At 34.6% G+C, this 25180-nt stretch overlaps 1 protein-coding gene across 4 annotated transcripts; it reads right to left on the reverse strand.

Annotated features, from left to right (window-relative positions):
* Positions 1-1074: 1074 nt before the first annotated feature.
* On the reverse strand, positions 1075-21405 carry DUBAI (Deubiquitinating apoptotic inhibitor). 4 transcript variants are annotated; one of them, XM_023171470.2, is made up of 5 exons: positions 21185-21404; positions 20912-21042; positions 19774-20428; positions 14167-14755; positions 1075-4381 (listed from the first exon to the last, which is right to left on the reverse strand). In XM_023171470.2, the coding sequence occupies exons 3-5, from the start codon at positions 20419-20421 to the stop codon at positions 3264-3266; spliced, it is 2355 nt and encodes a 784-aa protein (XP_023027238.1). In that variant the 5' UTR covers positions 20422-20428; positions 20912-21042; positions 21185-21404; the 3' UTR covers positions 1075-3263. The 4 variants fall into 4 exon arrangements, with proteins under 4 accessions (XP_023027238.1, XP_074032624.1, XP_023027245.1 ...); XM_074176523.1 differs by lacking the exon at positions 20912-21042 and having other exon boundaries at positions 21185-21405; XM_023171477.2 differs by lacking the exons at positions 20912-21042; positions 21185-21404 and adding an exon at positions 20701-20839.
* Positions 21406-25180: the final 3775 nt, after the last annotated feature.

The following is a 25180-nucleotide window of genomic DNA, read 5'->3' on the forward strand; positions in this document are numbered from 1 at the left end:
GGTTGGCAACACTGATTCATCTTCGAAGGTGATGGTTGACATTAACGAACTTCGAATGGACGATTCCAGCAGTGTTACCACTATAAAATTTTCGGGTCTTAATCGACTGACATTTTCTAGGCTTTTTTTGGAATAATTTTAAGTCGAAACAGATAGAATTTGTAACTTTATAGATTCCTGGATGTTCCCGGATACATGAATCGAAGTATTGAAGTTGATATGATCAAAAAAACAAAATCCTAGGGTATTTTACTTTTTAGGTTGTTCAATTGTTCGAAACCCATCACCTATATATATATATATATATATATATATATATATATATATATATATATATATATATATATATATATGTTTACTTGTTGTCACAAACATAGCATTTCAGTGTTCAGTTTGTTTTTGCCAAGTAGTTACGTTTTGATAGTGTATGATGTAGGTGTTGTATGATATCTTTTTCCATACCATTATTATTACCAGAGGATGTTCCAGGTGCCCTATTGAAAGACAATTTCTTGATTGAAGACCATTTAGTTGCAGAACTCCAAATATGGTTAGACTTTTTCTATCAGAACGATCCTGTTTTACTGAATACAATGAACAATAAGTAAATACAACAATTCAAATGGTATATGACATGTGACGGTAAAATGGCAGAATTACCACTATTAAACAACGTACAAACTTAAAATTCCCTAGGATTTTTTATTTTGTCCATATCAACTTTAATACTTCGATTCACATATCCGGGAACATCCAGAAATTTATAAAATTGAAAATTCTGTCTGTTCCGGCTTTGAATTATTCCAAAAAGGCGTAGAAAATGTCAGTCAATTTGGACCCGAAAATCTTATAGTGGCAACACTGAATAGGGGTACTGGAATCGTCTATTGACGTAGAAAAAATGACTAAAAAGTCAGTTGTCATGTGCCAACTGTCAGTACTGGTGTGTCAGGTGAATGTTTTTCAAAATGTAAAAATATAGGTGACAATATGATAATTCTGTAAAAAATATTTTGAATATTTTTTGAAGTAAAGGGAAGCGATAAATGATTTACTGAAATAAAACAACATCAATCGGAACTATCATATTTATTGAAGAACAAAGGAAGTTCATATGACTGAATACTTATTTTTCAATTGTAAGAAAAGAAGAATATAGCCAGAAAGTTTCACTACATTAAAATTGTTATCACAACACAAAAGTTCAACATTTTTACATTAACATATACTTAACAAATGTACACCTAAAATAATAACATTTTTCCTACTCCTGGTCTGCCTATACTACCTAGCAAAATATATAAGTTTTTGGATACTTAGCCAATATTCATCACCATGATTCTGCGAAGAAACTTGAATGGTATGCCAAAATAATATTGAAAATATGATAAAAAATATACCAGTGTCAAAAATGAGGTTCATTTTTCGACCTTTGACAGACAATTGTAACTAATTTTCATTACAAACTCTATCCTATTCAAGTATATTAATGACCTTATATATTGATATTATTATCTTTTTTTTGTGATATTAAATACTTATTTATTTTGTGGAAATTCATCTTCAATTAAATGATATAGATGTAGAAATAAAATACTTTGTCTAATTTCCACTTATTTAATGTATTGATATTAATACGACCAAGGTTTCGGTTTTTACACCATTCTCAAGTATTCTGTGGAAAAGTAGTGTTAGAATACTTGAGAATGGTGTTAAAACCGAAACCTCGGTTGTATTAATATCAATACATTAAGTAAGTGGAAATTAGACAAAGTATTTTATTTCTATATCTATATCATTTAATTATTATCATTATTATATTAGGATCAAGCCTTCATCTTAGTAAACTATTGTCAATTCGACTCTTGTGACTAATCACATTTATGCTGAATTTTTAATCTTTACTGTTAGAGTGAAAATGAAAGAAAAATTGAAAGTTTGTTGTATGAATCAGTGAGAAATATTAGATTGAAAAATACAACAATAATTTTGGCACTCAAATGTTCCTTTAAAAAGTGAAGCAAACTCAAATGAAACATGTAATAAAAAAATGTTACTCAAAACAGCCCCTTTTTGCATGACGGGGGAAAAAATTTCTATTTATTCAGTAAAGTCAATGTCCTGACACTATTTTTTTGAACGATATTATAGATTAGTAAGTCATTTAGAAAATGTATAGCTATTTCAAAAGCGATATTTGATTTTCGTGGATGTGAATCTAAGCTGAATGTTACTCATGTATAGTACAAAAACATATTCGATTTCATGAAACACAACATTCTTCAATCTTACATGAACAGCCATAGAATCAGGAACTGTAGAAAAAAAAAGTCATGACACTAGATTTATTGGTGCTTTCAAGCTTGGAAATGATGATTTAATAATGTGAAAAGTGTGAACAGTGACAAGAGACCCATCTGTACCTGAATGTTAATGTTTTTCATCTCACAAATTATGTTCTGATAAAGTCAGAAACAAAAAGCTCAGATAATATGTTTATAAATCAGAGAACTTGAAGCACATACATACTTTTGAATAAGTGATAGAGGCGACTGATAATTCCAGAAATCTTCACAAAACGTGGTGTCTCTGCATAAACTGTTGGAGGAAAAGTAAGGTTTTCCAGTGATTTCTTTTGGAAATTTAGTTGAGAATTGAAAGTTTTGCTTGCAAAATATTTCTATCATGTGTATATTATGTTCATAGATTCTGCAATGAATTTGTTTTGTTTACATTTATGGTCTGTTATTCAGTATTGAAAATGTGTGGGAAATTAAATATTTGAACATTCAATATAACATCTATGAGGAATGTTACATGTTCTTGGTTTAAAAAATACACGGAAAAACATTTTGAGGAAACGAATGACAAAATTTTCGAAATGTTCATTTCAAAAAAATGCTGATTAGCCCCTTCATTCCTCCGCTTGACAGTTGAGTCAGAGACACCGTAGAAATTGAATAAAAATAGTTACAATCATTGCCCAAAGATGCTACTCGATATGCCAAACGTGTATTGAAAAAAGTTTTTAAATGTATTTGATTCATTTCACGCCAGATACTTCAGAACAATCTACTATAAACAAGCTTGAGCTTTGGAAAACTAAAAAAAATGTTGATTTCAAAGATCCCCGATCGATAGAGAACCTCTCGAGAAATATTTGTCAATATTAGCATGGCTCGAATACGGTTGAATGGTTTTATTAAATATCCGTACAATACCTAGATATTGGTCGTCTTTAAGTAGGCTACAAAAGTTTCACATTACCTGAACCCTAAGCGAGCAAATGGCCTCTCCCTCTCTTCCAGTTCAGGCATGTTGGGATCAATGTCCATAAAATCCTCATAAAAAGTAGACTCAAGACTATCATTATCGTTGTTATTATCGTTGTTATTGTCGTTGTTATTATCATTGTTATTATTGTTGTAACATTCATTTAGGAAGAGCGGCCTATGCTGCTTTTGCCGCAGTCTGTATATGTCCATATCCTGCTGAGAAGATATTTCACTAGGCGCCATTCTGTACATCAGTGGAAGCCCCGGGTTCCCTCGGGCAATATTATTGTTATTATTGTTGTAACATTCATTCAGGAGGAGCGGTCTATGCTCCTTTTGCTGCAGGCTGTATATGTCCTTATCCTGCTGAGAAGATATTTCATTAGGCGCCATTCTGTTTATCAGTTGATGTTCCGGATTCACTCGGACAATATGCGGTGTATCTACGTTTTCGTTCAATAAGATCGACCTCAAACTAGCTCCCAGTTCTTGTAATGTTATGTCTTCCACATGCGACTCCTTTATCCGACTGTAAAACAGCAGGTAGGGCATTTCCGGTGGTTCCAAGCGCACCAGCTCCTCCCATGTGGTCGTGGTGACAATGTCGTCGTTGAACTTGAACCAACCCTCTTTGTCTTTGGCAAACGTGTAGTAATGGCCGGAATCCACCGAATGGCCTTGGTGGACGACGACGGCGTGAAGCTCGTAGAAGCACTCATCCACGACGATGCTTTCGTTCAAGGTCAGTGTTTGCAAAATCTTCAAACGGCTCTGCTCGTCTGCGTCATAGCGGAAGCACATCACGGTTAGTATCAACTTCCTCGGTGGTTCTGATATCGTCACTCTTCTCTCGCTATCGGTCAGTTTGCCGCAATGATCACAGTGGTACTGGTTGTCCCCGGACAGATTCTCCGGTTGCAGGAGATTATCCAGAAGAGTTTGCACGCTTGAGCCTTCACAGTTGCTGGGGAACGAGAGCTGGAGGTCCTTGAAATTGTCTATGTGCTTGCTCTTGGTCACGCATTCTCCGCATGTTAAGACGGACATTGATTTCCCTACGAATAGTCGCTCGATGGTCGTTTGTGTAAGTGAGGCAGCTGCTTCATCTGTATAACAAGACTGACAGGTTAAGCAAGGATTTCAAAGATTACTTGGTCCAGGTATCTTAGTCAAAATTAGGTATCTCGAAATTAGAGGTACCCAGCTCAAATTCCGAGCCAAGTCGTATGAAATTGTATTTTAACATCCTGAAAGTTGTTAAAATCTAAGGTCAAAGGTCGCTAAAATCGATTCTTTGCAAATATCTCGTTTCCTATGGGATTTTCGCATTAAATATTTGTAGAGGATTGTAGAAGATTGAATTCCCTACAACTTTTGTTTCAAACGTTTTTTTATACGTTGAATCGATATCGAGATAGAGGGCGGAGAGCGTGTGGTTAGAGCATCATTTAAGGTCAACCGGCAGTCCCGCCATATAAAGAAAACCTCATCAATATGTTGACTGAAACATTATCATTATTATCTATTATTAAATATAAATAAAGGCTGAGGACAAAGTCCTATGTAAGCCTAAAAACGAAGGATATCAACAAGTTAATTAAGTGCATGCAAAAAGAAAAGAAAAATAATCAATATATGCATAGAGGCGATTAAGCAAATAAGCAAGTGTCTATTTTGTTTTTGAAACTGTTCACTGAGTCGGAATTCATAACATCGTTGGGTAAGTTATTCCATGTTTCGAAAATACGATTCAGCAAAAAATATTGTCTCTGCCTCGTTGCGAATTTTTCCTTTTTTAATTTGAGTGTGTGATCACGTAACCGCGAATCATTGTTGAAAACAAAAAGTTCTTTCTGATTAGCATAGTTATACTTAGCTATAAGGAAAGATATGATGAGGTCCCCACGGAGTCGACGTTGGTCAAAAGCTAGCAGTTGTGCCATCCTCAGTCTTTCGGGATAGCTTGGACGCACTTCACCAAAAGTCATACGTGTGGCTCGACGCTGTACATTTTTCAACAAGACACAGGACACCACACTGGACCTGCATACTCCATGATTGGACGAACGTAGGTTTTGTAGAGTTTTATGGAACTTTAATATGATAGATGGAGGAACGCTTTGAGGATGAGGTAAATCAGTGTGTGTGCGCGTTTGCATGTGGATATTACATGCTCGGACCAAGTTAAGTCAGTATTAATAGTCACTTCCAAGTCTACATGTGAGGACACTGTACGTAATGATTGACCGCTTATTGTGTACGTATGGAGTGGATTGTTCTTTCCTTCCTTCCTTCTACCTCTTCCTTCCGTTAAGAGGTAGAAGCCACTCCTTGCACCACTGACTAATCAAGTTGAGGTCTTCTTGAAGGGAATGATGTTCGTCTAAGGCATTTCCATACAGTTTAGTATCATCGGCATAAAACGACTTGATGGACTTTATGTGAAGAGCAAGATCACTTGCATAAACAACGAAGAGGAGCGGGCCAAGAACAGATCCCTGGGGAACTCCACTTGTGACTTGTCTGTGCGAAAAAAAAGAGTGACCCACTTTGACCGTGAAAGTTCTATCTGTCATGTAATTTGCAATCCATAGGATTAGTTGGCCTCGGATACCGTGTGTGTCAAGTTTGTGCATTAGCCTCCTCACTGGGACCCCGTCGAGAGCCTTGGCAAAGTCAAGATAGACGACATCTGTCGGTATTTTCCTATCGTAAATGTCGTTGAAGACGATAAAAATAAGACATTGAAATACTACAGCGGTGGGAAGACGACGATGAAGAAGAAGATACTTGAAATTATAAGTTTTAGTTCTTTCAATTTGTCATATATAGGTGTTCCGTGTTCAGGGCAATCAACAAGTGGGTTATCTATCAAGTTTAGACACATGATCTGTCAAGTGGAGTTGATATGAATTTAATAAATACATTCTACAATACTTAATTATTATCACATAGTTGAGAGATAACTAGATAACATATTTTTTATTGATTTCTTTAAATTTCCACGATCATAAATGTATGGAATATTTTTTAATAAAAACATTGATTGAGAATTATTTGTTTTTATAAAGTTATTGATATGAGCTACAAGATCTCCGCCTTCTATCTCAGAAACAATTCAACGCATACATTTTTTTTGGAATGAAAGACGTAGTGAATTTAATCCTTTACAATTAGTCAATACAAATAGCTAAAAACTCATAGGAAACAAGATAGTTGCAGAAAATCGATTCTTGTGAGAGGTTTTGAGACAACTTTTAGAATGTCAAAACGTGAGTTATAGCTGACTATCTCAAATTTCGAGGTAAACTTACTAAGATGACTGGACTAACTTGCGTATAACACAAAAATATAGTGTTAATTATATTTCTGTGGTGTAACACAACATAATGACAAGGCATACAGGATTTTTGCCGATTTTCTCGGGGTTTTGATTTTTCAAAAGCTGAAAAATAAACAAATCTAAATCAGAGTCCAGCTTTGTTCATTTTTCAGATTGCAAAAAGTTCAAAACAACAGAAAAAACACTGACCCTTTCAAAGAACATGTGATTATGAAGTGGCAGCCATTTATCGTAGAAGCAATTATATCAATAATAAAAATAAATCGGCTTTATTGAAAATAAAAAAAAATACAAAGAGCAATGAGAAAAAAGTTACACAGGAAATTCGGTACTCGTTGGTGAAGCCCAGCTCAGAACTACTCAAACTCAACCAACAAGCACCACTCCATAAAAAATGCGAATATACAGAAATTAAAAAAAAACAATTATTGGTGATGGTACCATGACAAAAGAAAAATAAAAATATTACTTGCTAATTATCCCCTAAAGAGTTGACAAATCAATTTGATTTGTTGCTCATTCAATATTTATTTGTACAATGAGCAAAAATAGAGTTTAGTGAATGTCACAGATATATTTTTAATTTGTATTTAAATTTCCTGATATTGAATTGCTTCAATTGCTCAGGCAATTAATCGAGTTTGAAAAGAAATGATCACTGAAACTGTGCAGTGCCATGTAGTGTCAGAGTTAATTTGTTTTTTCCCAATATTTATTGAGTGTATATCTTCACGCAGAATAAGTTTTTGTATTAAGAGGGGAGAGTGGAAAAGAATAATTAATTTATGAACAAAACAGTCCAAATGATGAATCATACGGTTTTTTATATTGAGCAAGTGGGAGGTTTTTTATAAGAACAAAACACAAGCAATTCCATCATACATGTTCCACTTGATAGACAATTGATCAAATCTAGATCAGCGTTGAAGATATTTTGTGCCTCAGGAAACTCGCATACACAACTGTGTGTCATTAGTATAAGCCTGTATTTCATAATTCCTGATGGACGAGATATCAGTGGTATAGATGACCAACAAAAAAGGTCTCAAAATGGAACCCTGTGGTACTCTAAGAGATAAGGAGTAGTGATCATCAACAAAAATTTGAGATACGCTTTTTTCAATTCTAACAACTTAATACTATTATTCATAGACTTCAATTGGTGTTTATTATCGTGCAACCTGTGATTTATTTATATTTCAATAATTAGACAAAATTTAAGACATTTAAAATTAAGAAAAATATTGTGATTTTGTTTAAAAGAGTACTATTATAGACATTACAGTTTTATGGCAAAATTATAATTTATGGACAGTCAACACCACTATTTGAAGACCAATATAGAATTCATTCTTCTTTTACAATTCAGAGTGTAAAATTTAACCAAAAATATTGTTTTTTTATTAACAACTCAAAATTCTTGCCGATTTCAATGAAACTAGATGTGTTTATTAGCAGTAACAAGGGACTTCTTTTCATGGAATTACATTATAGACGACAAATCCAGTGGCGTCACAGAAGGCTACCTGATTGATATTTATGGTAAAATCATTGTACGCCACTGTTTTGCTCCAAATTTGATATTTGCTCAGATTGAAAAATCAATAAAAGAAGTGTTGGGAAATAAGCTTTTATACAAATGCACCAAGTTGAAAAAATTTCTTCGCAATTGTCCGATATACGTTGAATAAGCAAGATATTAGTTTTTCATTATTGGTGCTTTTGTATGAAACCTCCTCTTCAAAAATATGTCCGGATTTTTACGCCAGTGACTCTGATTCGATAAAGTTCAGCTTTTTCAAATAATAACAAACTTTGCGAAAACAGTGGCATACTATGATTTTTACCATGACTGTCAATCAAGTAACCTCCTGCGACGCCACTGACTCCGAGTCTATAACGTTACATTGTTTCAAATAATATCAAATTTGGCAAAAACAATGGCGTACAATGATTTTTTACCATTGATATCAATCAAGTAACCCTTGCGACGCCACTGACTGCGATTAATAGAGTTCAGCTGTTTCAAATAATGTCAAACTTAGCGAAAACAGTGGTGTACAATGATTTTTACCATAAATATCCACTGAGTAACCCCTGCGATGCCACTGACTCAATAGAATTTAGTCATTTCAAATATTAAACTTGGCGAAAACAGTGGCGCACTATGATTTCAACAATAATAATCAACTGAGTAACCCCCTGCGACGTCACTGATTTTGAGTCGATAGAATTCAGCTATTTCAAATATTAAACTTGGCGAAAACAGTGGCGCACTATGATTTTAACAATAATAATCAACTGAGTAACCCCCTGCGACGCCACTGATTCTGAGTCGATAGAATTCAGCTATTTCAAATATCAAACTTGACGAAAACAGTGGCGCACAATGATCTTTGCCATAAATATCAACTGAGTATCCCCCTGCGACGCCACTGACTCTGAGTCCATAGAATTTAGTCATTTCAAATATTAAACTTGGCGAAAACAGTGGCGCACTATGATTTTAACAATAATAATCACCTGAGTAACCCCCTGCGACGTCACTGATTCTGAGTCGATAGAATTTAGCTAAGTCAAATATTAAAGTTGGCGAAAACAGTGGCGTACAATGATCTTTGCTATAAATATCAACTGAGTATACCCCTCCGACGCCACTGACTCTGAGTCGATAGAATTTAGTCATTTCAAATATTAAACTTGGCGAAAACAGTGGTGCACTATGATTTTAACAATAATAATCAACTGAGTAACCCCCTGCGACGCCACTGATTCTGAGTCGATAGAATTTAATCAAGTCAAATATTAAAGTTGGCGAAAACAATGGCGCACTATGATTTTAACAATAATAATCAACTGAGTAACCCCCTGCGACGCCACTGATTCTGAGTCGATAGAATTCAGCTATTTCAAATATTAAACTTGGCGAAAACAGTGGCGCACAATTATTTTTACCATAAATATCAACTGAGTAAACCTCTGCGACGCCACTGACTCTGAGTCGCTCATACTGAATATTAAAGTTGGCGAAAACAGTGGTGTACAATTATTTTTACCATAAATATCAACTGAGTAAGCCTCCGCGACGCCACTGTTTCTGAGTCTATAGAATTTAGCTATTTCAAATATCAAACTTGCCGAAAACAGAGGCGTACCATCATTTTCACCATAAAAATCAATTAAGTAACCCTTTGCGACGTCACTGGAATTGAAATTCCAAATCTAATTTCATGAAAAGAAGTCCCTTGTTGCTCACAACAAACAAACGTAATTTAATCAAAATCGGCGTAAATAAATGCGAGTTATCAATAAAATAGAAACATTTTTAGTAAAACTTCGACACCCTGTTTCACTCGAAAACAAAGCAAATTAGGACACACGTTAACATGCATTTTTGCAATGAAATATCAGGAATAAATAATAACTGTAAAAGTGGCAAAAAACCACTGAAAATAAATGAAACAACTTTTTCAAAATAACGGCTTTTATTCAAAAACAAACTATATTAACTTGCGAGACACACTCCTCCCTAAACGGGCCAAGAAATGAATCACAAACAGAAACTAAAGTGAGTTGAAAACAGTCTAATACCAACTCCCAACATATCACATAAGAGTCGAACATTCTAAATACAGCTATACAAATAATAGTTGACCAGTTGTGTTCCTCACGCCACGCGAATCCGGACCATAGAAAAGCCAACAAGTGAACCTTATATAAAATATATTTATAAGTATAAATATTGTAGAGTTACAGTTGAATTTCAAACACATCTCTCCCTATATACACCACTCTTTCGGTCGCTAGCACACAAACATATTACCCGACGAGGCCGAAAACCCGCCTCCGCCGCACCCCGGTGGGGGAGGTTCGTCGTTTTTGTCCTGGTTAATACTGTACAACTTCACAGACCTACGTTCCCTATCCCGTTTGAATTCGGCGTTGTCTTTACCCAAAACTAGTTGTAACCTAGGAGGGAGCACTGCGGCCGGCAGGTCCTCCATATCTGAAACGTCCTCCCTACTGTAGAATAGTATATAAGGAGTCTCCGGCGGCTTTAACCGACTCAAACACTCCGGCGCAGCTTTCGTCACCGAGTAATCGTTGAATTTGAACCAATTCGACTTGTCTTTGGCTAGCGTGTAGTAGTGTCCCGAGTCCAAACTAGAGCCGCAATGCACTACAACAGCGTACAGCTCGTAACGGCAGTTATCCAAGGTGAGGTGCTCGTCCAAAGCGACCGTCTGGAGCAACTTGGTGCGCTGGTGGGAAGCCGGGTCGTAGTGAAAGTGCTTCAGCGTCAGCGTCAATCTAGTCGGAGGCTCCATTATCCTCGTTATCCTCTCGCTGTCGGTCAACCGACTGCACTGCTCGCAATGGTATTTGTTATCGTCCGTTAACTTTTCAGGCTGCAGGTAGTATTCCAGGAGGGTTTGTACTGTTTGGTTTTCGTCGCGGTTGGGGAAGGACAGCTGCAGATCCCTGAAATTGTCGATACGCTCGCTCTGTGTTCCGCACTCTCCGCATCGTGAGACAGTCAGCGTCTTGCCGCCGAAAGACTGCTGCACTACGGTAGGTGTGACTGCTGCGGCACCTTCATCTGTGTAACAAGTCAAACGTGAATTTTAGGATAGTGAACTAACTTGCATCTCTTCTCACTTTTGTGATTTCCTACAGTTTTTTATTAGCTAGCAAAGCACTCAACTAACAACTACTACTACAAGCACTATATATGAGTATGAGCTGGAACAAACAAGTTGGTGATAGTATGTGATGTCGATAAAACTAAGGTGTATATATTTGGTAATATATACACATATAAGGAAAAGCCTTGTATGATTTATAATATTTTAAGGGCTACATCAATTTTTTATAACTCAATTCTACAGAAGGGCAGAGAGGCCACATATTTTTATTATTCATTTCTTGGAAATTACGACTTTGAAACTAGAAATTTAGACTTTAATCTCGAAATTTTGATTTTACACTTGAAATTATGACTCGACTATAATGACGTGTTAGGAATCACACGTTAAAGGGTACGGCCTCGTTAATCCCTAGCTCGCACAAGTTTCGACTTCTGAGGGTTGTCGTTGGTAGGGGTGCGACAGCTGGTTAACGAAAAAACAGATTTCAAACAGATTTTTTTAAACAGAATTAAGACTTCAATCACGAAATTATGACTTTTTAACTCAAAATTACGACTTTTTTAACTGAAAATTATAACTTTTTAACTAGAAATTAGGACTTCAAACTCAAAATTTAGACTCCAATGTTGAAATTGCGATTTAACACTCAAAATTTCGACTTTTCAACTCAAAATTACGACTTTTTAACTCGAAATTACGACTTTACACTAAAAATTTAGAAGATAATCTCGAAATTAAGATTTTTTAACTCGAAATGACGACTTTTTAACTAGAAATTATAACTTTACACTCAAAATTCAGACTTCAATCTCGAAACTGAATTTTGAGTGTAGTCGTAAAATTCAATCTCGAAATGACGACTTTTTAACTAGACATTACGACTTTACACTCAAAATTTAGATTTCAATCTCGAAATTTTGACTTTTTAACTCGAAATTACGACTTCAAAAACTCGAAATTACGGCTTTTAAATCAAATTACGGCTTTTAACTAGAAACTACGACTTTACACTCAAAATTTAAAAGTTAATTTCAAAATTACGACTTTTTAACTCTGAAGTACGACTTTAAACCTAAAATTTAGACTTCAATCTTGAAATTACCACTTTTTAACTCGAAATTACGACTTTACGCTGAAAATTTAGACTTCAATCTCGAAATTTTGACTTTCTAACTCGAAATTATGGCTTTTAACTCAAAATTACAGCACACAACTAGAAACTACGACTTTACACTCAAAATTCAAACTTTAATCTCAAAATTACGACTTTTTAACACGGAAGTACGACTTTAAACTCAAAATTTGGACTTCAATCTTGAAATTACCATTTTTCAACTCGAAATTACGACTTTTTAATTCGAAATTATGACTTTACATTAAAAATTTTGAAGTTAACCTTGAAATTAAGGCTTTTTAACTCGAAATGACGACTTTTCAACTAGAAATAACAACTGTACACTAAAAATTTAGGCTTCAATCTCGAAATTTTGATTTTTTAGCTCGAATTTATGGCTTTTAAAACTTTAAATTACGGCTTTTAACTCGAAATTACGGATTTTAACTCGAAATTACGGATTTTAACTCGAAATTACGGCTTTTGACTCAAAATTACGGCTTTTAACTAGAAACTACGACTTTACACTCAAAATTTAATCTCAAAATTTAAAATTTAATCTCAAAATTACAACTTTTTAACTCGGAAGTACGACTTTAAACTCTAAATATGGACTTCAATCTCGAACTTACCACTTTTTAACTCGAAATTACGACTTTTTAACTCAAAATTACGACATTACACTAAAAATTTAAAAGTTAACCTCGAAATTAAGACTTTTTAACTAGAAATTATGACTTTACACTCAAACTTTAGACTTTAAACTCGAAATTACGACTTCAAATTAAAAATTTAGACTTCAATATCGAAATTTTGACTTTTTACCTCGAAATTATGGCTTTTAAAACTTGAAATTACGGCTTTTGACTCGAAATTAATGCTTTTAACTCGAAATTACCGCTTTAAACTCAAAATTGCGGCTTTAAACTCAAAATTGCGGCTTTTAACTAGAAACTACGACTTCATACTCAAAATTTTAACTTTAATCTCAAAATTACGACTTTTAACTCAAAATATGGACTTCAATCTTGAAGTTATGACTTTTTAACTCGAAATAAGACTTTTTAACTCGAAACTATGACTTTACACTCAAAATTTAGACTTTAAACTCGAAATTACGACTTCAAATTAAAAATTTGGACTTCAACATCGAAATTATGACTTTTCAACTAGAAATTAAGACTACTAAAAATTTTGACTTCAATCTCGAAATCACGACTTTTTAACTCAAAATGATGACTGTTCAACTCCAAAGTACGATTTTTTAAATTTCGACTTTTAAACTCTAAATTACTACCTTGAACTCGAAATATCGACTTTAAAGAAAGTCAAAATTCAAAATTGCAATTTACAAGAAATAAATAATAAGAATGTGTGGCCCTTATGCGTTTCCGAACAACACAAAAGGCGAACGCTTGTGAATAATGAATACAATAATTTTTGCTTTTATTTACAGAGTAAATGAACACCTGGTGAAACCTGTATATTCAATGATAGCTCAATCAACCCTTTCCATCAGCCACATCTGATGTGGCAAACGAATGTTTGACTCAGTACAGGTGTATGGTTGTATGCATGAAAACAAGAAACTAGAGAGGGCGCCACTACCTCTGTCAATGCCACCTGTCAACGCCACCTGTCAACGCCACCTGTCAACTACGAACATGCAACTAAAATCTAGACTTGAAACATAGAGATGGTTACCTTACAGATGAAAGAACACTACAAATGAAATTCTGGAGCAAAAGCTGAGAGGCATTCTGGTTAACCAACAAAATCACTCACCTTCCGAAGCACTCGTCATTTTGATGAAATTGTTCTCCTGCTCGTGCAACGTATCCAGCAGGAACCCTAAAAACTCCGAGCTATCATGCTGTTGGCCGGCAATGAAGCCTGGAGGCCTTGCCAGATCCAAAATATCGTTCGGCGATAGGGCTGCCCTATTCGAAAACTGCAGCAAGGCGAACAGCTCTTGCAGTTTGATGAACAACTGCGAAATGTCATTGTTACATAACAGCACCTCGTTTCGGAAAGTCTTCGTCATGAACAGCGCCTGAAGGACGCTGTTCATGTAGCAGGTATTTCCCAGATTGGTCAGGCCGACTTTTTCGACGAAATACTTATTCTGCACATACGAACCCGATGCGTCCTCCCACGATTTGCAGCGCAACACTTGCTTGCAGTCCGAGTCGGCGAAGCGGGGTAGAAGTACGTCGGTGAGAGGTTGGTATAGTTCTGGGTAATCAGGAAAATGGTTCATCAACGCCATGAGCAGGTTACCCATTTCGTATAGACAATTCATGCTTGATTCTGATCCCTCTTTTTCCAATGCTTGAAAAACGGTACTGGCAAGCGGGATGATTTTGTGAAACACCTGTTGATTAATTATTATTCAGATTATTGGCGAATGATAACAATAGTAACTATTTATTCATAATATTTCTTCAACGACGTAAATTTAAAATAAACAATAAGTTAATAAATACTCAACGTTATGAAGTTCAGTGCTTTGTTTTTAAAATTTTTCAAGACTGAAGTCGAAATTTCGAAAGAGTCGAATTTTTGACTTTATTTTCCAAATTACGACTTTTAATATCAAAATTTCGACTTTACCTTCGAAATTTTGACTTTAATCTAGAAATTTCGACATCACCCGCGAAATTTCAACATTAATTTCGAAATTTCGACTTTACCCTCGAAATTTTGACTTTAATTTCGAAACTACGACTTTAATCTCGAAATTACCACTTTAATCTAGAAATTTTTACTTTAATCTAGAAATTTTTACTTTAATCTAGAAATTTTTACTTTAATCTAGAAATTTCGACTTTTCCCTCAAAATTTTGATTTTATCCTCAAAATTTTATCTTCAATTTCGAAATTTCGACTTTAATTTCTAAATTACGACATTAATCTCGAAATTTCAACTTTTCCCTCAAAATTTTGACTTTATCCTCAAAATTTCGACTTTACCCTCCAAATTTCAACTTTAATTTCGAAATTACGACTTTAATCTCGAAATTACGACATTAATTTCGAAATTTTGACTACAATTTTGAAATTACCACTTTAATCTAAAAATTTCGACTTTAATCTTGAAATTTCAACTTTTTCCTCGAAATTTGGACTTCATCCTCAACTTTAATTTCGAAATTAAGACTTTAATTTCGAAATTACGACTTTAATTTCGAAATTACGACTTTAATCTCGAAATTTCGACTTTAATATCGAAATTTCGATTTCACTTTTGAAATTTTTAAATTAATCTAGAAATTAAGATTTTACCCTCGAAAATTTAACTCTAATTTCGAAATTTTAACTTCAATCTAGAAATTTCGAACTAACCCCCGACTTTAGTTTCAAAATTTTGACTTCAATTTTCGAAATCACCACTTTAATCTAGAAATTTTGACTTCAATTTCGAAATTTCGACATTACCCTCAAAATTTTGTCTTAAACTAGAAATTTCGATTTTACCCTCAAAATTTTAACCTTAATTTCGAAATTACAACTTACATTCTTAAATTTTTTACTTAACCTTTGAAATTTTGACTTTAATCTCGAAATTTCGACTTTAATCTCGAAATTTCGACTTTAATTTCGAAATTGGGACATTACTCTCGAAACTTTGACTTGAATTTTGATATTACGACTTTCACCTCAAAATTTTGGCTTTGATTATAAAGTTACGTCTCAAATCTCGAAATTTCAACTTGGGCCTCGATATTTTGACTTTAATTTTGAAATTACGACATTAATCTTTGGCTTTGATTTCAAAATTGTAATTTCGACTAGTAATCTTGAATTTGAACTCTCAATTTTGACTTCAATCTCAAAATTTTAGCGTTTATTACTGTTATTAACCGCCATTCAACCGCCAGCGGATTGCCACCTAGGTTTTCAGTATTTTTTTCAAGTCTAACGGTGTTAGGCAGGGTAATATAGGAGGCCGTTCTATGATACCTCTCCTGCCATAGCACATAATGTCTAAGAAATTATTCGTTTAAGAATAAGCCAGAGGTAGCAACATTCTATGGAGGTGCACCTTCCTGATGGAAATTCAACTCGTATTCGGTGAGGTTCTCATCCTTTGCTACTAATTCAGTTATCCTGGAGTTTATTTATCCTCACCGAAGTTGTTAATAACTTTTTAACTGCTGATAAAAAAGCCAATCATTAATATCGCTTCAGCACCAACAGTTGTATTTATTCATTTTATGATTCAAATAATACAATCATCAATGAGAAAAAAAGATCTTCAATTTGATTCTTATCTAGTAAGGACTGAATCCACAGAAATGTGTGTGTCCCAAAATCATATTAGCTCATATCGTATGTAGGAATGCCTATTTCATCAATTCAAACATTGAAAATCTAGCAACTTCAGCGAATTTAATATTCATAAAAAGAAAAACGAAAATGGTTATTTGTTGGGTTATCAAAGCATTCTTAAATGAATAATTTCGTTGATCTGACAATAAAAATATCCGGAAAATTATGCCAAGCGCAACTGTATTTAAAAAAAAAATAAGAAATCGTTTTCAACCTAGCAACAAAACGATAACGTGTTTTATTGAAAAAAAAACAATTGTGGAAACTCTTGTGAGAAACCCTCCCGAAAAAATAGAATAAAAAAACTAACCTGTTTGATACCACAATAACTGGAGGTCAATAAAAAATTTGTAAAATACACAGAAACACGCGTCTTCTTTCCGAAAATTTCAAGTTTTCAAAACTCAAACTCAATTTCCGCAACATAGAAAGTTAAACAAATTAAAACCCATTAAAACAACTAATATCTGATTGACAATCAACTAATCCAAAGCAGAAACGTGAATCTGCAAAAAAGAGGTGTGAAAGCAAAAAGTGATCATTTAAAAACCTCTAAAAGTATCAAGGAACAATAAATTGTAAACTTTTATACAGGGAAAACCGAAAGTGACGAAGATGTCTTTGCCATTAATGTTTATGTGACATTTTTCAGATACACATATAGGGTGACACAGACTCATAGTATACCCCTAATTTTTCTTTATTTCCAAGCTATTTTTACGAAATTCGAAACATCAAATATGCTAACAAACAGGCACTTCATGACGAAACGGGATTTTTTTTCCAACTTCCCTTTTTTCAGCAATGTTTGATTTTTAAATGAAACACTCTGTATACTGAATATTTTCGAATTATACACAATTTTCTGAATCCAACGATACCCCACACTTGATATTTGAATTATGGACTGGAACACATGGTTCTGTCATGCGGCCTGCAAGATCACCCTACTTAACCCCTCTGGACCTCTTTTAGGTTCTCGCGGTTTATCAGAGCAGTTGCTGCGAAATAATAAAACAACTTTTGGAGCTTTGATGGACTGTTACAAGTTAGTTAGTTACTGGGTACATTGTTGGAGATACTATTGATAACAGAAACGAGTTGAGAGTGTCACAAATTTATAACAGAAAAATGAAAGAGTATATGCAGCTAATTTATAGGAAATGGTGGCAAATTCATGTGTTTTTCCGAAATTTGGCAAAATGAATGTCCTGTCGAAGTGGCATTTTCAAATTGAATCTGTTATCAATACGATCTCTAACAATGTATTCAGTAACTAACATAAACAGTTTACAAAACGCCAAGTTGTTTTATCGTTTCATAGTACCTTTCGCGATAACCCGCGACGCTCTAAAGGAGGTCTAAAGGGGCCAAGTCAGGTGATCTTGCAGGCCATCTGAATGGACCATGTGTTTCAATCCCCAATTCAAATATCAACTATGGGGTATCAACGGATTCTGAAAGTAACGTTGATTTCAAAGATACAGGGTGTTCCATTTAAATGATTGATGTCATTTCATTTTAGTCGATTTAAAAAAAAGTTACAATTTTTTTTGAAAAGTAGGATTGTGGAAAAAACCACACTTAAAAAAAAAGAATAAAAAAAGTCAACATTTAGATGAAAAAGTAAAAAAAGATTCAAAGAAAAAAGGTAAAGATTCGAAAGAAGAGCTGTGGATTCAAGAAAAAGCTATGCATTCAAGGAAAAGGCTGTAAATTCAAGAAATGAGGTGAACCTCGAAAAAAGGCTACAATTTCAAGAAAAAACTTCAATATAAAAAAAAAGCTGCAATCTTAAGAAAAAGCTGTACTTTCAGGAAAGAAATCTGTCATTACAAGAAAACAGATTTAATTTCGAGAAAAAAACAATTTTCCAGAAAAAATAACAGATTCTGGAGAACTTTAGGTGAAAATGCCTACAAAATCTTTGTTTAGCAATGTAAGTTTTGTGTGTTGCATATGCTCATAAAAAGGAGGAAAAAAAACATAGATTTTGAGGGGGTATATCCAAAAGTAAATCAGATTTGAATTTGCTGATCTCAGATGTTTCAAGAATAACCCAATCTGATTTCTTAACTCAGTATATAGATGAAAGCACAGTTTAAAATCCTTAATTGAAAAAATAAAAAATCAAATATGATGAAAATTTGGACAATTTTTATCCGGAGTGATTTAAATTTTTATCCTAGCTTTGAAAAATCATACCGGGACATTATTTTTGAAAAAAAAATATTGACAATACTGAAATGCATTAGAAGAAGATAGAAAAAACAAATTCTTAACAGCTTGATGAAAGTATTTTGTTCACCTACTTCATATGATCAAATTTCAAGCTCCCAAAAATTTTGCAGATGTTCAATGTTGAAAATGAGGATTTCGTTAAAAAATCAGACTTATGTGATGATGGTTTGGCTAAATTTAGAACATACTGAGTTCGAACAACACCAACACTTCACTTTTTCTAAATCAATTTACAAAATTGTTCTCCAAAGAATCTAAGTCTTTCCAATGCCACAAAAAGATGGTATCATCTGCAAATAGCGAAATTTTTCCAATAATATTGATATCTGGAAAATCAATCATTCAGAAGAAACCAGGTAGGACCTAGCACGGACCCTTGGGGAACTCCACAGAGGCCAGATGTTTCATTTGCTACCTTGACAAGTTTACTTCTGTCAAAGCCTAATTATATCGCCTGGAAGCGCGTTCACGTGTATAGATTGTATTTTTTGAAAATTTCTTCGAAATTATCAACACATCTTCGAGAGTAGTGTTTTATATTTTTACTTTTACATTCATAGATGTTTCTGTCAACAAGTTATCTTTAGGCAAAGTTTGATTTTGATTTGATCGATTGAAGGAGGAATTTCCATCAATACCCCTAAATTTCTGTTTCATTACATTATTTATACATTTGAAAGTACATTCAAAGGAAAACAAAATATACAAACATATTCATAGATTGTTAGTTTAGGTCACATCAAACAAAAAAACAAAATAGGACACTACTAAAAAATATAACGGTTTGAAAAACAGTTCCAACTGAAAATTCTTACTCACCTGAGGATTATTCTGGTTTCTGGACAACATATAGAGCACAATGGGCCCCACTGCTTTCCTTATCTTGTGAAACATCAGGAGCTTGAAGAGAGGTTCAATCTCGGCTAAGGCGACATCAATCAGGATCTCGTAATGTTGTTCCGCTTCCAACCCTTCCATAAACGCCAACACCAGCGGCCCCAAATTCTCGGCCCAAGCACACTTCTTCAACCAATTACAAAGTGTGTGGATCGCCCTTTCCAGGTTCTGTTCCGGATAACCAGCCCCCAATATATATTTGACCGCATGAGGGATGCTCCTCTGATCGATCAACTGCAAAACAATTGACATGGCTGGTGAAGGCTGCCTTTCGGGGTCCGGATTGGAGATCTCGTCGTACAAAGCCTTCAGTGCGATGAAAGTGTGCTTCTTGTTGCAGAACTCCTTGGCTAGGATGTCTCTCACCTTCGTTATGTCCTCGATGAATTTCATGTAGCTGACTGCATTGCTGGGAATCGGTACGCTGCCCAGACTCTTGACAATCTGGACGCATATCTTGTCTTGCAGCCCGTCTTGCGCGGATATGCCCTCCAGGGCTCTGAGGATTATTTGCAAGCGGGCCTCCTGCGCTTGACCGACACATTCTATGACTTTCTGTTTGACAGCCATTTCGCTACTGAAATGGGGAATCATAGTTTACTGTAATGTAAAACTCTTTTAATAATCTGAACGTTATTGCGTCATTTGTCACTAGAGAGTGGCAGATGAGAGGAATTTTGCAAGTTTCAAGTCATGAAAAATCCATGTGTTTTAGTTTTATACTACTCAACTCTTGCACAAATATACTATAATTATGTACACATTAGATAATATCTATACTCATACATGAACGATTCCAGAGAAAATTAATGAAAAACTACTTATGATTTCTTACAACTTGCGACTTACGACTGAGTGCTTGAATATTTCTAAAAATCCAGAAACTGGTTCAGTTAGCAGACGATCTAGAAAATTTTTCTCCCACCTTGTAAAACAATGACTGATACTGATAAGCAACTAATCTTACAATAGACAAAAAAACAATTTCTACATTAAACATGGAAATGATATTTCAGTGGTAACCCACACTACTATATTACTGTCAATGAAAACAAATTACCTTCAGAGTAGAAAAGTTGATCTCCTTTGGGTTGACAAGGTTGATGATGAGTAAAATCGGCAAGCAATTCCTTATTGAGCGAATACGAAAACAAATAACAGCAGATGATCCGTGACTCAAATGAAACTGTTCTAAAAATAACGATCAAACTTTTGACATCAATTAATTGCCATTGTTTGAAAATAGAGTACGGTTACGTAAATTTCTAGACACTATTCAATGCACCTTTTGTATTAATATTTTGGAAACTGTTTAAAGTTGGGATAACCCTACCGTTGTGGTGATTTTCTAGAATAAATACGTCACTGGTGAAAATTGGTCTCGAATAACTAATACATTTGTGTTGTTTTCTAGCTGTGGCTGAACTATTCGAAATAGAAATAAATTGGTGATCACTGGGTTGATAAACAAAACTTAATAAATCTGCCAAAACTAATAAAATGAATTTATATTTCTTTGACGTGAGGTACCTGTCACCTGTCAGTTAATTCATATACCAACCAAAGAGTACAACCAACCACTCATCAACACTACGAACATTATCGGGGTTGGTATTAGTAATACCAACTGTTTTTTGAATACAGACATTCATGACGGATATTTTGTAGACATAGAGGTTTATATGTGTATGTTTACTAAAAATCACACAATGAAGTGTTTCTTGAATACAGGCCAATGTCTGAACGATATTTAGTGAACATCCATAATATATATTTAGAATAAACTTCACTGGAAAGACAGCAAAGTGACCACTGTTTCGAACAACGTATCATTGAAACGCAACTTTCTATATAGTATTTCGAGGATCTATAGGATAAGGGAAAGCCGAAAATGAGTATGTGTTATAGAGTTGACGATTAGGTGTTTTCACGAAGAGAAGAATGATCGTGAGCGTTCGATTGTGATTTAAAAGCACTCTATAGACAATCTCGAATATTGAAGATTATAGTGCAGACAAGTCACAATTACGTTACAGCATCCGATAGTAACCAGTGAAACAAAAGGTAGCACGGTTTCGATTTGAGTATTAGGTACGTATTACCTAATAAAACGTTCGGGAATGGAAAAAATATATATTATAAATCGTATGCTAATCGTATGCTGCTCGTATGAAATCTAATACTAATAAATGCTTAAGTCACTCACTCAGCACTCATTCTTTTTTGTTTCTCCGTACTGGTAAGTGCTAGGGAGCTAACATTTGGTATATATGTACTTCTTAGGTCTTGTATGCGCACTAAGAAAGGATTTTCGAATATTCCAACTGAGGCGCCCTCCGTGGGGGTAAAAAGGCAGCGTTTACATATAAAAATTACCTTTTCATCACTGTTTCTCCGTATCGGTACATTTTTGGAGGCTGACATTTTGTATGTAGGTTCGCTTTGTGTTGTAGTTGTGCAATAAGAAAGGATTTTTGAATATTGAAACTGGTTTTTCTTTTTAGAACTGTCCATACGATTTTTGAGCTGTCTTCCAGCTGCAGTGCAATCTTTCTGATACTATTTGAAGTATTTCCTTCTATCGCATCAAGTAAAGCTTCTTCTAGTTCCGTGTTGTTACAGTTTCTGGTCTTCCACCACCTGAATTTCCATTTAATCTTCTATTTTCACATAATCTTCCATGTAGCGTTGAAGGCCGTAGCCAGGAAACAATTTCGGGGGGATTTGCTATGGTGGAACAGTAGAAAAACATGAAATATAAAAATAACGAAGGAAAAAAAATGTGTTACATGTCATATATATTTATTAGAAAACCATTACAGAAATAGTAACATATTTTTACAAAATCAAATTTAGTTTTTTAGCTTTCTTTGCAGCAAACAAATCAATTACCTCCTTGGTGTCGATGTCAATTCTACGGTGGATTGACATTAACGCCAAACCGTTCAGTCGTTCCTGGCTGGTGGAGTTCAATTCCATGCCCTTTTCTGAATATAATGAAATGATCAGAAATCAAGGTAGGCGATTATGATTTAAAAAAAAATGAAGATGGAGGCCAAATAAACGGAAAAAAATGTTATTTGGAGTTGTCAATAACAAGAGAAATAAAAAGTTAAAAATAAAAATATAAAAAAAACATTTTCAAACAAGAGCTTTTATACAAACACAATAAAACAGAGGAAAATAATTATTTATTGTTTGATGTAGGTCATTCTGTGAGTTTTTCATTTTAAACTATATACAAGGGGTCTGAGAGTCTCGTATTCACTTGACTTGTATCAAACTGCTGCGCTATCGAGAGATTGCGAAATTATTGACATATCGTATTGCTGTAGGTCTAGTGACATCTGACTTATTTTCTAAATATAGGTATTCACTTTTTGAAAATACTTCACCTTCCACTGATTTCTATCATTTTGCAAAATACTGGGTGTTCTATAAGTGAACGGTAAAATTTATACTTATTTAATAGAATTTAAGTAGTTTAGGTTGTCAATATCAATAAGTTATTTCAATGATGACGTACCATACGTCACTTTTACTTTAGGAAGAAAAAGTACGACTTTGCTTCCTACAATGAGGTCAGCAGGAAATGTAGGTATACTTTCGATAGAGGTAGGCGGAAAACATATTCATTGCCTATTTTTCAGTAAATTTTCTTCTGATAAAAGTGTGTGTACCTATTAGTTGAAACCCAAAGTGAACTACGTGCAAATACACAAAGAAACAAAAATGCAAAATATTTCTCTTTGTCACAACTTGGGGAGTTTAAATAAGTTTCAAAAAATACGTTATATTATCAAAACAATTTATTTGCAGTAGAACAATCGATTAAGGAATTATTGAACTTCATCTTCGAAGATAAAAATGAAAACAACAATAAAAATTAATTGGCGCTCCGGGGCGACTTCATTGATTCCAGTGGCGCATTTGCTTTTTCAGCTGCAAGAAAAACTGGAAAAACCTGCAGCACCACATCATCTGAAGATCTTGAACTGTCAATGTCCTCTCTCTCATAAAACAAAATGTAGGGTGTCTTCAGAGGCTCCAATAGATTCAATACATCGCCAGAACACTTCGTGACACGACTATCGTCAAACTTAAACCAGCCCGTTTCGTCTTTGACCAAGGCGTAATAATGACCAAAATCATCGCCAGAACCACAATGAACAATGACTGCATGAACATCATTATCACCTCGTTAAAACCTCGTTCTTGAAATTCTTCGTCATGAACAATACTTGTAAAATGCCATTCATGTAGTAAGTGTTTCCTAAATTATCCATTCCAATTTTCTTCTCTAGATTTTCGGGACAACTTTCTACTGATTCGTAAGGAAAAACATGTTTCACAGAATCTCCATAAGAACCATTTCTCAAGCTGTGAAGATGAAGGGTTTCGTAGAGGGATCAATTCGGCTCTTGCTTCATGAAGCTCTTCCACTGAAAGGGAACCAGAACTACGAGGACTGCATCTCATATTTGGGGGGGCAAGAATGACCTAAGTCCATTGACTACACTGAAAAAGAAGAAGGTGGATCAATCACTTGTGAATTAACCTTGATAGGGGACTGATGAATATCTACGTATCTCGGCTTGTTTCGAAGATATTTCAGTTTCGTACTGAAATTAGGGCAATGCATGATCTCATCAAAATTATGCGAAGGAGGCCTAAGATGAAAAACAGAGGTTGCATCTTTTGATGCAACCAACTGATCTTCAGCCATTCCCGTTTCAGTAAATGTTCACATTTATTTATTGTATCATTATGGGAATAAAGACCTATTATTATTATTATAGTTCCTAGGACCGAAGCAGCATTGCAACGTTGAATAGCAATACTAATTCTTTCTATCAAAAAAGAGGTAGAACGGTGATCTTTCGTTGCTTGGCCTATTCTCCTTCCGAGTTCATGAACGAATAACAGACTCCGGGCCATAAACACCAAAAGTTTCAACCGCTACTTTGGTATTTTTTATTTTCAATTCCTCGCCACAGGTTCACCGTATTTTCATGGTATGAGATACATACCTTCTGGTCGTTTACCATCATATCGACTGGTACCTAAGGGTTCCAGAACTGCAGGAACATCATCATCAGCTGACAACATAGCTCTTTTCAATATGTCGTTCACTTGGTGATGTCGAGATGTACGCCCTGCACTTCTCCTACAACTCAAACCATGTGTACCTTTCTTATCAATTAAATTACCGCAAACACAAGTATGAGGCACACAAATAGATGAACCCATCCTAAGTCCTACTGCTATTCTGAAAGATTCATCGTCTAATAGTGTTCCAAAAGATGCAACAGGTAAAGCATTCAGCCAA

Source organism: Leptinotarsa decemlineata, unplaced genomic scaffold (assembly GCF_025532065.1).
Source record: "Leptinotarsa decemlineata unplaced genomic scaffold, Ldec_3_MD MMD2_tig00001719_RagTag_RagTag, whole genome shotgun sequence".
NCBI classification, from domain to species: Eukaryota; Metazoa; Arthropoda; class Insecta; order Coleoptera; family Chrysomelidae; genus Leptinotarsa; species Leptinotarsa decemlineata.

Coding starts and splice junctions, on each gene's coding strand:
- DUBAI (XM_074176523.1), bottom strand. CDS start 20,421: ATGGCTGTCAAACAGAAAGTCATAGAATGTGTCGGTCAAGCGCAGGAG. Junction 14,756..19,773: donor GAAACCAGAATAATCCTCAG/GTGAGTAAGAAT, acceptor ATTAATCAACAG/GTGTTTCACAAAATCATCCC. Junction 4,382..14,166: donor AATGACGAGTGCTTCGGAAG/GTGAGTGATTTT, acceptor CTTGTTATACAG/ATGAAGCAGCTGCCTCACTT.